General features: G+C 39.5%; 1 protein-coding gene across 1 annotated transcript in view; it reads left to right on the forward strand.

Moving 5' to 3' along the window:
- The window catches only part of mmp24 (matrix metallopeptidase 24), a 239,811-nt gene that overhangs the window by 82,743 nt on the left and 142,050 nt on the right, over positions 1–15,018 (forward strand). Inside the window, exon 2 of the mRNA XM_034165909.1 lies at positions 5,927–6,075. Coding sequence (XP_034021800.1) covers positions 5,927–6,075 — 149 coding nt within the window. The remainder of the gene's footprint in view (positions 1–5,926; positions 6,076–15,018) is intronic.

Raw genomic sequence — 15,018 nt, forward strand, 5'->3', positions numbered from 1 at the left:
CATTTCCTCTCTCACTCTGTCTCAGGAGGTTTTGGAGACGTTATGTCATACTAAAGAGGCAGATGTGCTGCAAAGTACAAAATATGCTCTACAAAGTCTCATCGCGGGAAACTTGTGTATTTGGAATCGATTTTTGGATCAGCGTGAATCAGATTTTCTTTGACTGAGGAGAAACGTGTCTTTCCTGAGTCTTTCATCTTTTGCTCTCATTTTCCTCTCTGACATGTTCTATAAATCTCTCCGTCATCTCTCTTTTCCTCACTTCCAGTTCATCACAGTTGTCTTCCTCTCGTCCTGTTTTTCCACATCAAAGAGAAACTCCACCGCTGGAATAAGGCTCTATTTTTAGAGCTGACACAATTCATGGATGAACTGGAATCATTTGAATAATTAAACTCATCAAGAAGACTTTTTTTTGTTTTTAATCTCTGGGAATTGATGTATCCATGGAACTATTTTGCAACATCGTAGTGAGAGCACGGAGAATTTGTTTCCATTATTTTACAGTTTTTCTCAGTTGCTAAAACACTAAACCCTGTTGTCTGAACCAAATACTTAGTTGCTTGAACCTACTGATTGAATCAGTCACTCTTTTGGCAAAACCATAAGCACTTTTCACCTGTTTAGACACAACTTGCCAACACATTTTCATTGTGATGCACGTGTTTTGCATAACGGCGAGCACACGTGGCAAAAGTCAAACACTAAAAAGTTAAAGCACTGGTGTCATCGATGTTTGTTTATGAGTTGTTATGTTTATGAGTTCCAGTTTGCTTTTCCTACTGCAATTGGTCAGTTTTCTGGCAGTTGTACCCAGGACCTGTTGTCCACAGTCCAGTCTTTTTTTTTTTTGTTTCTTTGTTTCTTTGTCTCTTTGTTTTTCGTGATACGTCATGAAATATAGAAGATTTTTGTGATGCAGTTACCCATCGCTGCCTAATTTGACACTCGAACCTAAACCATACCCCGAGCACTCCCCCTCCCCAGTCATGGCTTTTTTTTCCATGGTACACAACAAAATCACCAGTGTAAAATTAACACTGACAGTCACCCTCCTAAGAAAGCCCATTTCGGCCGCTTGTACCCGCGATCTAGTTCTTTCATTCATGACCCAACCCTCATGACCATAGGTGAGAGTAGGAACGAAGATTGACAAGTAGATTGAGAGCTTCACCTTTTGGCTCAGCTCCCTTTTAGTCACAACAGTACAGTAGAGCGAATGCAAGACTGCCCCTGCTGCACTGATTCTCCGGCCAGTCTCACACTCTATTGTCCCCTCCCTTGTGAACAAGACCCCGAGGTACTTGAACTCCTTCACTTGGGGCAAGACCACACTTCCTACCCAAAATAGGCAATCTATTGGTTTCCTGCTTGAGACCCATGGCCTCAGATTAGGGGGAATGATCCTCATCCCAGCTGATTACACTCAGCTATGACCCGATCCAGTGATTGTTGGAGGTTACAGGCTGATGAAGCCAACAGGACCACATCATCTACAAAAAGTAGTGATGAGACCCTGTGCCCACCAAACTGGGAATCCTCCTCTCCCCGACTATGCCTCGATATCCTGTCCATGAATATCATAAACAGGATTGGTGACACGGTGCAACCCTGGCAGAGGCCAACCTCCATCGGAAACGTGTTACCTTTTTGATATTTCATATTTGTCATGCATAAACAGACCTGTTGGACCAGTTTTTTAATCACATATTTCATCACAACAGATGTACTACCACTGAAATATAATGGATTCAACCAACTACAGTGGCAACACAGGAGGCAAGATTATTTTGACAGATCTCAAGCTTCGTACTGTATCACCTCTGCCTGTTTGTTTTGATCCTTGCTTCACCCACTGTGAGCCTCATGCTTCGTATGTGTTTTGTTTTTGACTTTTTCACCTTCTGTGTACTCTGCCTTTTTGCCTCCTGCTTGTTGGCCTTGTTTGTTTTGTGTTTAACCTTAACCTACTGAGTAAACTTTGGAATTTTTGGACTTTATTTCAGTGCCTTAGTGTGATATTTGCATTTGATTCCTTTTGTAAGTTCTGAGCTTCACAAAATGCAAAGAGCAAATTCTCAACTGATTTTTTCCTAAAAATGGTGACTCCTTAAAAGAACCCTATACCTAATATGAGAAAGTGCCCAATATTAAAGTCAGTCAAGGTCCAAAAAAAGGTTTTTATGTGCAAAACCAAGTTGAAGTGCAGGCAGTGGCAGTTTGTCCAATGAAAACTAGTGAGAGGCATAAAAATAGGAATTCTAATACAATTCTATTTTTTTCCACGAATCTGATTGGTTAATTGTGTGAGATTAAAGACCATAAAATATCGCGTGGACGGTGGCAAAATATTAAAGCCATTTCACATTTGATGTGTTACTCCACCCCCTGACCGCACTACTGTGCAGGCATCGTGCAGCGACGATGATCTTGAAATGCGTGAATTTAATGGATTTAACTGGATTGATTAATGGCTTTACTGTGGATTTAACTCAGTGCAGCTGACGAGATGGAGAAATCTGTGGGTCTGCTCACAGAATGTCTAGTTTGGCATGAAGATGCTGTTGTGACAGTAAGCTGTGACAAGCCGACCACATCCTTTCATGACAATTCGCCGACCGAATTACTTAAAGAAAAATAAACTGTGCAAACGATGGAATTGGATTAGAATGGGAATAACCTTGTTGTGTCTGATGATTTGCAGATGTTCATGGTGGGTTACAGTAGCAAACACCCGTATAACTCAATTTGCAACCATAAAAACCAGCATGAACGTCCGCAAAATATCAGACACAACAGGGTTATTCCGTAATTACAAACTAAACTGCATCTGCATCAACATCTAATTAACTCTTCCTTGATCCAAGGCCGTTAAATTTCATTCATGAATGTTCGTCTTTTTTAAATCTATTTATTTTAATACTGCCAAGAAACAGGAAAACATACATCAGTGATCTTGGAATCCCCTTGTTGGAGATAAAATCAGTGTATTTATTTATATTGTTTGAACCAGTTCCTGCAGAAATATATTTATTTCATGCAGTCCTGGGTAAACTGCATGTAACTAAATTAGAGACCACACTAAGCACTATTCATGACTAAAATGCAGACCTACAGCAGTAAAAATATGGACAGAATATTCTGTTAAATGACAAAGGAATTGTGTGTGTGAATATTATCTTAATTTGTGTTAGCCATGTATTTGGAACTCAGTGATAATTTGAAGAAAAATTACATTGTTACATTATTAATATTATATTATTCATATTGGATATATTATTATATATGTATTACATATTTCTATATTTGTATTATTAATATAGTGTTATATTATTATATTTACTATATAGTCAGAGTCACTGCGCCTCCCAAGGAACAATACAAACCCCTTGTACACATGTCGGGAAATACCACACGTTATCACCTTCAAACTTACTATTGCAGTGGAATAAAACTTCAAGGAAGACATGCAAGTACGAAGACCTTATAGCTGAATGTGAGAATGGAACACTCACAACTTTCCAAATGAAACTGAGAGCAGAGACATCTATAATGCATCAGTGAGCAAATGCAATACTGCTCTTGGAGTTCCAAGTGGAAAGACAAGAACCATGATGGCCATTGTTTCAAAGACTGCACTTAGAGTTAGCTACATTATATGGCTATGCCATAACAAGAAAGCATTCCAACAGAGAGACTTAATTTATATTGAGGATGGTTTTCAATCTCTCTCTCTGAGGGAATCAATGGATACCCTGATTGCAGCAGTAGAAAAGGCGAATGAGCAATCCGTATGTGGGTTTGAGATTGTCCTGGATAAACACTAAGATGAGTCACTGGGCTCAGCTATCAGGAGGGTATCTTTATGTGGCTACAGTGTTAAACTTGTAGAAATGTTCATTTATCTCAGTAGTGACATTAATGTCTGTGGTTCCTCAACCTTTGAGAGAAAGACACCCATTGGACCGTACATTATCTCACCCAACTTACATTTTGATGTAAGAGATTCATTTGGACCAAAAGTCAATATGTGACAAATTGGGTAGCCCCTTTGCATCACTATGTGGTGCAATGGGAAAAACCCCAGATGTCTAACCATGAGCCAAACTGAGACAGAGTAGATTTGGGCAAAAACAAATGATATTTAATGCACAATAGAAACGAACAGCATATGTACAATGCTGACAGCTATATCTCCTGACAGCTGTTCTGCTTGGATTATTCTGATTCTGAGGACAAAAGATGAGAGGGTGAATAACAGAGAGAATTAGGTCCAGCAGTTAACAGCATTACAAAACAGTCAGTGGAAAATGGAATGATCTGGATTTTGCCTCATTGTGGGTCAAATCCATGAAGAAGCCATTTGTGCAGCGTCTTTCTTACCCGGCCATCCTTGGATTTAATGATGAAGATGATGTCTGAAGTTTTTGAATTCTGTGATTCTTTCAGTGGCTTGGAAAACTTGAGATCCTCTGAAGGAATGTGGAGACATGGCACTGGTCTTCTGCTGTGGATTGCATATAAAGCTTTTGGAAATAATCCAATAGATGATGTGATGTGAGTTAAAAAGTGACAGAGCTGATTATTAACAAGTGTGCATAGAATTCTTAACAGGTTATTAACAGGTGTGCTTAGAATTCTCAGGACGAGTTAGTTCTTAGCTCCATCCTAGATATTCTATTCCTAACCATGACTGTATCCATGAACAAAATATAGATAAATGTTTCCTGGTGACGTGGAAGTGAAGCACATAGTTCTGTGTGTTGTCAGAGAGAAATGACACTCCTGTCAAAAAAATGTGTTTTCCTGCAAATCACTAAGAGGCTACCTAACTCATCACATGGTGATGCAAAGGTGCACAGACCAAGCATAAATATGTGATGAGTTCTGAGTGAAAATACATTACACTGGAAGAGGTTATGGAGGCATGAGGTATTTGGACTGACAATGCCGATATGTTTGCAGATGGATGAAGTTCCAGGTCTTTATGGTCTTGGTGCTGTTTTACTGTACAGTTGTGAGACTTGGATACTAACCAGTGACAAATAGCAACATCTAGGTGTCTTTGGCACTCAGTCTTTACGAAAGATTCTTAGGTACATTGAAATAACTTCGCCAATTGAGTAGTTACTTAGGGACTCACAAGTGATACTGAGAAGTATCGCTTGCATGATGATGGAACACCAGCTACATTTTGGCCATGTGGTGTGTTGCTTTGGTCGTTTAACTTGTTGATCCTCCGTATAGTTGTTTCCACTACAAAAAGTAAACAATTGTTTTGTTTTGTTTTTTTGCACTACAACCCCCCACCACCACCAACACCACCAAAAAGAACATTAGGTTGTTTACATCAGCAATAAATCAAACTGGATTTCTTGTTTTCACATTCTACTCGTGCTGTGTATGAGCGACACCGTTTAAAAGAAAATCAGACCAAATTTAACATACGGCAAAGTGTTAGGAATTGCTTTAATTTTTTTTATTTTAAATAGGCTACTGTCTCTTGAGCTGAATTGTCCTCTGAACATTCAGCAGGTTTTCATGGTGACACATGAGACGTATGACATTACCTGGAAAAAACACATTTCAATCACACAAAGTAAAAACATATTTTACAAAGATTAAATTTTTCAGCATGTTTGTTTTCATCCTCAGAGAGATAATACAGAACAAACTGTGACACATTTTTGAATTATCTACAAATACTTTTACTAGAATTTCATTCATCCAACAATTTCCAGAACACAAGCTTAGGTAGATTTGATCAAATTTGATAGATTATGTCAAACCAAACTGATGCATAATTCATCCACTTCACTTTAACATTGGAGTACAGATGATCCCGCTCACATTTGAGGATTTGTACGGGGTATTCTTACAGCGCTGTTTGGAACAGACTTCTCTTTACTTCTTTCTTCTCCTGCAGATGTGGCTGAAGAACTACGGCTACCTGCTGCCTCATGACGTCCGTGCGTCCGACCTGCGACAGGAGAAAGCCATGCAGTCCGCAGTTGCTGCCATGCAGCGCTTCTACGGAATTCCTGTAACGGGAATACTGGACCATACAACCATAGAGTGAGTAGGGTGGTATCCATGCATGCAATAAATACCAAAAGTAGGCCTTAAACCGATTTTGGATCTTAGAATATATGCAGTTCCTATGGTCTGGCTTCTTGACTTTCAGAAAAGTACAGCATGTTGTTGGAAAACTTATCTAAACCCGCAGTTATTTTAAAGAATCTGAGCTTGCAAAGAAAAAAACCCCACTGAGAATGTGAAGTTGGAAGACAGAGTTATCACACAGGCATGTTTCAGTGTTGGTATGTCAATGCGTATGTGTGACTGTAAACAATACCCATGATACCTTTGTGATAGACAGCATGTCAACGTTAATTCACATTAAAGGTGTATCAGTTGGGAGGAGTCATGTGGGGACGACGAACAAGGTGGCGGCTTTTTAACGTGTCTCCGCTCTTACACAACTAAAATGTGATAATAAGGTAAATTAAGAGTTCTTATGTTATCAATAAACATTACTTTGGTATCTCAATGAAAGATAAAATCTTCCTGAGGACAGTATTAAAGTTAAAATACAACATAATGTCAATGTCAAAGTACTTTTAAACTACAGGCTGCGTTGCTACCCGGAGGAGTCCTGCGCGAGAAGAAGACGAGAAGGTGGGAGATTCTCCTCCCCCAAGCATGTCCCAATCAGTGGTTGGGATCGATAAACTGCTAAAATGAATACTACACTGCAGAGTGTTGCTACGGACGTGTCTAAGAATAAAGAATCGAGTACAGGGTTTAAAACAGCAGTGGGAGCTATGTAAGGGAAGCTAGATGAGGCCCGGCTCGAGGACACTTCAGAGAGGTTAGTGAGTGACGGAGGAAGCCAAGCTAAACAAATGGAGGACATGTGGAACCGGATACAAATTTTGCAGAATCACAGTAAAGGAAACAACATAAAGCTGGTCGGACTGAAAGAAGTATATGGAACAAATGAGACGCTGCAAAACTGCGTAAAAAAGATTTTGGCGGAGGGACTCGGCATCGATATCGACCACGGATTTGAAATTGAACGGGCCCATCGTACCTTTGTACATCAGATATATACGCTGGCGTTTCCAGCGACCTTACGCTTCAGGTGGAACGGGAACAATTAGAGCATCACAACAGCTTCAGCAGCAGAGAGATTTATTCATGAGAGACGCCAGGCTGCAGATCAGGAAGGAACAAACTGAGTGAGGAGATCATAACTGTGAAGAAAAGAGCCACAAACAGGTGAATCAAGCTGTGGACAGGAGAGCAGCTCGCTAAGCCGACTGAAGTGGGTCTTAAAGGAGAAGTTACCTGCTACATTCCATGGACAGAAATGCTTTAATTCTTTGTTTTTATAGCACCTGCGATGGCCCATCCCAAACGTTTCCAGTTGGATTTTGCTTTTTTCTTGTTCCATGTGGTTAAGTCAAATAAAGAAGGTTCCTATCTTTGCCATTTCTCTAGATGCTGAAAAGGCCTTTGATCAGGTGGAATGAGAATTTCTGGTTTTTGCCTTGACATAATTTGGTTTTGAACTGGGCTTTGTTAAATGGGTGAGGACATTATATAAAGAACCCCAGGCTGCAGTGATGGCAAATGGCATAATTTCACTATTTTTTGCTCTTACCAGAGGAAAAGGGGTGAGCACGTAGTCCTTTACTTTTTATGGTTCACAGATCTGGCATCTTGCTTCCGACGGACTGTTTGCCGTTGTGACGCTCTTCCAATCTCTACACGTTGTATTTGTTTCTTTTATTTCTGTGTAACACTCTTTTGTTTTTTAAGTCCATCAGCTGTGAATATTATTTAACTTCAGTTCTCCTGTTGTGAATCGCTAGCGGTTAGCGTGCATGTAACCAGGCTTGGGGAGTAACGGAATACATGTAACGGCGTTACGTAATTAGGATACAAAAAAAGGTAACTGTATTCCACTACAGTTACAGAAAAAAAGACGTATTCAGATTACAGGTATATTTAGTAAAAATGGGGATTACTTCGCAGGATTACAATTATAATGCATTTTATGATATTATCCAGGGTTCTAGCTAGCGCAAACTTGCATTACAGCTCGTTACGCTATAATTTTGGACCATTACGCTTATTTTGGACCTTTACGATTTTCAGTACAGCGTCTGTAATCAACCGTTTCTGCAGCATGACTCCAGTTTGAAGCGTGAATCGAAGCAATGTTTCGATTCATTGGCTCATGGCTCTTTGATTCGCTGCTCTTCAGAAGCACTAAGTCCACTTCTTAACCCCTCTGAAAGCCATTAAAATATCATGAGTCAATTTTGTGTGGATTAAAGTCACTAACTGGGAATCTGGTCTTGTTGCAGTCGAGAAACGAGAATCGGCCTCCGTTTTGTCACAGCTTCAAATGCTGCGTGGCTCTCTGTTGAGACAGAGTCCGCTCGGAATGAATAACTTCAAAATGAATCGCCGCTTTAAATAAAATGACACCTCTTACAAACGTTGCAATACAGACAATAAACTACATTTTTTCCTCCCAAAATGAGACGTCTTGCATTCTTTATAAACCTGACCTGCAGCACAAATATATGGAAATACATTCATGCCAATAATAATGTCTAAAAGGAAATGCTTTTGACAAAAACTAACAGATTTTATTTCTGTTTATGTCCAGAGATCAAGGATCCACCATGTAGAGTTTATTATGTCCAGAGTTTAAGGATTTATTAACCAATTTCATATTTATTTACTTTAAGACTCAATAAAATGTTGTTCAATTTCAATTTAATCAGCTTCTAAAGCACCAAATTACAACAAAAGCCGTCTCAAGGTGCGTCACACAGAGCAGTTCAACATAAAAAAATTAAAATATATAAATCAAATCAATTTTATTTATATAGCGCCAAATCACAACAAACAGTTGCCCCAAGGCGCTTTATATTGTAAGGCAAGGCCATACAATAATTACGGAAAAACCCAATGGTCAAAACAACCCCCTATGAGCAAGCACTTGGCGACAGTGGGAAGGAAAAACTCCCTTTTAACAGGAAGAAACCTCCAGCAGAACCAGGCTCAGGGAGGGGCAGTCTTCTGCTGGGACTGGTTGGGGCTGAGGGAGAGAACCAGGAAAAAGACATGCTGTGGAGGGGAGCAGAGATCAATCACTAATGATTAAATGCAGAGTGGTACATACAGAGCAAAAAGAGAAAGAAACACTCAGTGCATCATGGGAACCCCCCAGCAGTCTAAGTCTATAGCAGCATAACTAAGGGACGGTTCAGGGTCACCTGATCCAGCCCTAACTATAAGCTTTAGCAAAAAGGAAAGTTTTAAGCCTAATCTTAAAAGTAGAGAGGGTGTCTGTCTCTCTGATCTGAATTGGGAGCTGGTTCCAGAGGAGAGGAGCCTGAAAGCTGAAGGCTCTGCCTCCCATTCTACTCTTACAAACCCTAGCAACTACAGGTAAGCCTGCAGTCTGAGAGCGAAGCGCTCTATTGGGGTGATATGGTACTATGAGCTCCCTAAGATAAGATAGGACCTGATTATTCAAAACCTTATAAGTAAGAAGAAGAATTTTAAATTCTATTCTAGAATTAACAGGAAGCCAATGAAGAGAGGCCAATATGGGTGAGATATGCTCTCTCCTTCTAGTCCCTGTCAGTACTCTAGCTGCAGCATTTTGAATTAACTGAAGGCTTTTCAGGGAACTTTTAGAACAGCCTGATAATAATGAATTACAGTAGTCCAGCCTAGAGGAAATAAATGCATGAATTAGTTTTTCAGCATCACTCTGAGACAAGACCTTTCTAATTTTAGAGATATTGCTCAAATGCAAAAAAGCAGTCCTACATATTTGTTTAATATGTGCATTGAATGACATATCCTGATCAAAAATGACTCCAAGATTTCTCACAGTATTACTAGAGGTCAGGGTAATGCCATCCAGAGTAAGGATCTGGTTAGACACCATGTTTCTAAGAGTTGTGGGGCCAAGTCAGTTTTATCTGAGTTTAAAAGCAGGAAATTAGAGGTCGTCCATGTCTTTATATCTGTAAGACAATCCTGCAGTTTAGCTAATTGGTGTGTGTCCTCTGGCTTCATGGATAGATAAAGCTGGGTATCATCTGCGTAACAATGAAAATTTAAGCAATGCTGTCTAATAATACTACCTAAGGGAAGCATGTATAAAGTGAATAAAATTGGTCCTAGCACAGAACCTTGTGGAACTCCATAATTAACCTTAGTCTGTGAAGAAGATTCCCCATTTACATGAACAAATTGTAATCTATTAGATAAATATGATTCAAACCACCGCAGCGCAGTGCCTTTAATACCTATGGCATGCTCTAGCATGCTCTAATCTCTGTAATAAAATTTTATGGTCAACAGTATCAAAAGCAGCACTGAGGTCTAACAGAACAAGCACAGAGATGAGTCCACTGTCTGAGGCCATAAGAAGATCATTTGTAACCTTCACTAATGCTGTTTCTGTACTATGATGAATTCTAAAACCTGACTGAAACTCTTCAAATAGACCATTCCTCTGCAGATGATCAGTTAGCTGTTTTACAAGTACCCTTTCAAGAATTTTTGAGAGAAAAGGAAGGTTGGAGATTGGCCTATAATTAGCTAAGATAGCTGGGTCAAGTGATGGCTTTTTAAGTAATGGTTTAATTACTGCCACCTTAAAAGCCTGTGGTACATAGCCAACTAATAAAGATAGATTGATCATATTTAAGATCGAAGCATTAATTAATGATAGGGCTTCCTTGAGCAGCCTGGTAGGAATGGGGTCTAATAGACATGTTGATGGTTTGGAGGAAGTAACTAATGATAATAACTCAGACAGAACAATCGGAGAGAAAGAGTCTAACCAAATACCGGCATCACTGAAAGCAGCCAAAGATAACGATACGTCTTTGGGATGGTTATGAGTAATTTTTTCTCTAATAGTTAAAATTGTATTAGCAAAGAAAGTCATGAAGTCATTACTAGTTAAAGTTAAAGGAATACTCGGTTCAATAGAGCTCTGACTCTTTGTCAGCCTGGCTACAGTGCTGAAAAGAAACTTGTGGTTGTTCTTATTTTCTTCAATTAGTGATGAGTAGTAAGATGTCCTAGCTTTACGGAGGGCTTTTTTTTTATAGAGCAACAGACTCTTTTTCCAGGCTAAATGAAGATCTTCTAAATTAGTGAGACGCCACTTCCTCTCCAACATATGGGTTATCTGCTTTAAGCTGCGAGTTTGAAATAAAAATAAAAAATTCAAATGCCTAATTAAAAACAGAAGTAAAAGAATAAAACATAACAAAATAAAAACTACTCATAAGAAAGAGAATAAAAATAGGTTTTAAGTCTTGACTTAAAAATGTCCACGGACTCCGACTGCTTCACTGAGGGCAATGTACTGGCTAACCCAGAATGAGATTGCCCACTCAACAAACTTTTTAGCTTGAATTTTCAAAAGCTTCCCCTCTTCCGCAACCCCCCCCCCCCCCCCCCCCCCCCAGTCGCTTTGCTCACTCCACATTACCACTACGCTAAAATTTTATCCTTGCTAGAACCCTGTTATCTGTATATAATAATTTTTTTCTTTGAAACGAAACCATCCCTTCATGACCAACGACATGACGTCTCCAAACCGGGCAAAATATTGACGAAGTACCCGGATGTTAATGCATTTTATGTTATCTGTATATAATATTTTTTTTTCTTTGAAACGAAAACGTCCCTTCATGAACAGGGACATGACGTCTCCTAACCGTGCAAAATATTGATGAAGTACCCGGATGTTAATGCATTTTCAATGGAGATCCGCGACTGGACACACTCAGAATAATGCTCGCAAAATACGTGTTAAAATGCCATTTTGACCTGGATATTGAGCCAGTAAAATTAAATTACATTAAATTATGTCAGGAAAGTATTAAACTTACTCTGACACACACATTCCCAAATATTAGTATTAAAAGTTACACGGATCTGCGCTGTTCCAGCTGTTGAGCTGAGGCGTCCTGCTGCAGCTGCTGTTCAGTGCAGCGTGGCTCCTAAAACCATTACAGTACATTTATATACATATTATATTTTTACACAATTATCCTTTATTGACCGAGTTTCATTCATGAAGTCAGTGGTGTGTGTACACATCTCTATGTGTGGGTGTGACTGTGAGCGGCACAGCGCGGGTCATTATAATCTCATTATTTTAAGGTGCAAATTAAAAAAAAATCCCCAGTCTTGTCGAACAATTTTAATCACTAACGACAAGTATTTTAACTAGACATTGGTCTAGCAGTGGAAAATATCAACTAGACATGTGAAGAGTTAATGGTCCATGTCATCAGGCGACACAGGTATGGCAGGAGACATACAGCTGTTTATCATCCAAATATCACGGACAAAATGACAACAAGAACCAAAACCACTTATTTATGGAGGGAAATATTGTCTCCCTTATTCCTCCGTTTGTGGCTTTGCCAACATGCACAGCTTTCCAGCATATTCCACCTGTTTCTTGAACTTCTATGCACGCAAATCACTAACTTGCCCGGAATTAAAATGGCGATCACGCTTCCTTACTGACAGTATTTACTTAACGGTTTTCATTATGCTGCGAATTTACTGAACAAGTAGTAGACTTTTTTTTGTTTTGTATATTGTTCTGCAAGCCACTTTTAATTACAAATTCATCCGCACATGCCTGAGTTTTCATTATCCTTCATATGTTTGGCATTTTTTGTTGAAAATTTAACACTGGGTGTGTTTAAAACAATACTGTGGGTGCTCTTAATTCATAATGTGAAGTAAAACAGAGCATGCCATGTAAAAGAAACAGTTTTATTTTTGCTTAATAAACTGTACTATGTGGTCAAGACTATTTCTATTTAGTTTCTTTTGTCTGTATTAGCATATTTGATATTGGAGTAATCCAGAAGTAATTGAAAGTAATCAAATTACATTACTTTAATATTATGGTACTTGGATTACGTTACTGATTACATTTTTCAACAGGTAACTAGTAACTGTATCGGAATGCATTTTTAAAGTAACCCTCCCAACCCTGCGTGTAACTGCTGTGAATTTTAGCTCATTGTTTTACTCTTGTGTGAATCTGAGGGCCCCTTCACACATAGTGCGAATACGTACAACTCAGGGTGACTCATGGCCGTATAGAGCTCGCATGAGAGCATCCCGAAACATCGCACCAACAGGCAGGCGTGCACGATGCCGGTGTGACGGTTCCTGCACGCGATGTTGTCCTTCGAGCAGGAACACAGTGCAAGCTGCTGCAGCTGCTCGCACTGTGTTCCATGGGACGAGGTGCACCACATTGCGCCGCTGATGTGGAGGAAAATAAAATAAAAACCAGCTGTATAATTAGTGGATATCACTGGGTTGTGATAATTGACCAAACAGTGTTTGGTACGGCATATTTCTGCTGATACATGACTGAAAGTGGCATATTTGCAAGTGGTACTGTTGTCACGAATATTGACATCATGTCGCTTGCATCGGTGGTCTCTGATCACTCAATTATTAGGTTTACAGTTTTGCTGCCATGTTTAGTGGAACAACAATCTTATTTATCACGGCGGCGACGCATCAACTCATCAACTAAGACTGAACTCGAAGCTAGACTGCCTGATATCTTAGCTTCACATTTGGAAAATGCCCATTCAGTAGACAGTCTTATGGATAGTTTATAACTCAGCGCTCAAAACTACACTCAACGTGATTGCACCACCTTTATTAACCCCCCCCCCCCCCCCAAAAAAAAAAAAACACAGTCACCTTGGTTCAGTGATTACTTGCGTGACCTCAAGCATAAGGCTAGAGGTCTAGAACTGAAATGGCGTAGTTCAAAATTAGAAGTATTCCACTTCACATGGCGTGATGCTGTCTTAGACTATATGCATGCATTACTGGCTACAAAGCGGACTTATTACTATGATTTGATCAGCAGATACAAACATAACTCAAAGTTCTTGTTTGACACAGTGGCAACACTTATTTATGGACAACCACCTGTAAGTCTCTCTCTCCTTTTACAACACGAGATTTCTTGGATTACTTTGAGAAGAAAATCAAATACATTAGGTGAAACATATCCCAGCATGCTTTAACCCAGCCACTACACCCTGCTATTGAGGTGGGCGCGATTACTGAGGTATTACATAGATTTACAGAATTTGATAGTATCTCACTAGGTGTGCTGACGAAACTCGTAGCATCTACAAAAAGCACAACCTGCCTATTTGGTCCTATACCAACAAAACTGTTTAAGGACCTGTGGCCCAGTTTTGGGCCGACTGTACTGAAAATTATTAATCTCTCACTAACTTCTGGATCTGTTCATAATTGTTTCAAATGATGTTCCTAAATGTTTCAAATGCAGTGATTAAACAGCTTCAGAAATCTAATCTTGACCCTAGAGTATTGAAAAACTATAGTCAGATATCAAATCTATCATGTTGCTCTAAAATTCTGGAAAAGATGGTTTTACAGCAGCTCGTGGACCACCTTACTGAGAATAATCTTTTCGAGCCACTGCAGTCTGCTTTTAGAAAATATCATTCCATAGAGACAGCTCTCACTGAAGTGGTGAATGATTTGCTTGCAATGGATTCGGACACCACTACAGCTCTGGTGCTGTTACATCTTAGTGCTGCATTTGATACCGTGGATCATCATATTCTACTCAATAGGCTGGAGAATCATTTTGGGATTACTGGGAGTGCCCTTTCGTGGTTAACATCATACCTGACCAGTCGTTCTCACTGTGTTTTGTACAATAACACTACCTCTAACTTTAGTGACATGAAACTTGGGGTTCCACAGGGGTCTGTGTTAGGCCCACTGCTTTTCTCCCTTTATATAGCACCCCTTTGGCACACTTTGTGGCGTTTTGGGATTACCTTTCACTCCTATGCTGATGATACTCAGTCACTTTTCAAGATTGGACTACTGTAATGTTCTATTTTCTGGTTTACTGCAGTCCAGCATTAGGGA

The sequence above is a fragment of the Thalassophryne amazonica genome, chromosome 3, assembly GCF_902500255.1.
Source record: "Thalassophryne amazonica chromosome 3, fThaAma1.1, whole genome shotgun sequence".
Lineage (NCBI taxonomy): Eukaryota > Metazoa > Chordata > Actinopteri > Batrachoidiformes > Batrachoididae > Thalassophryne > Thalassophryne amazonica.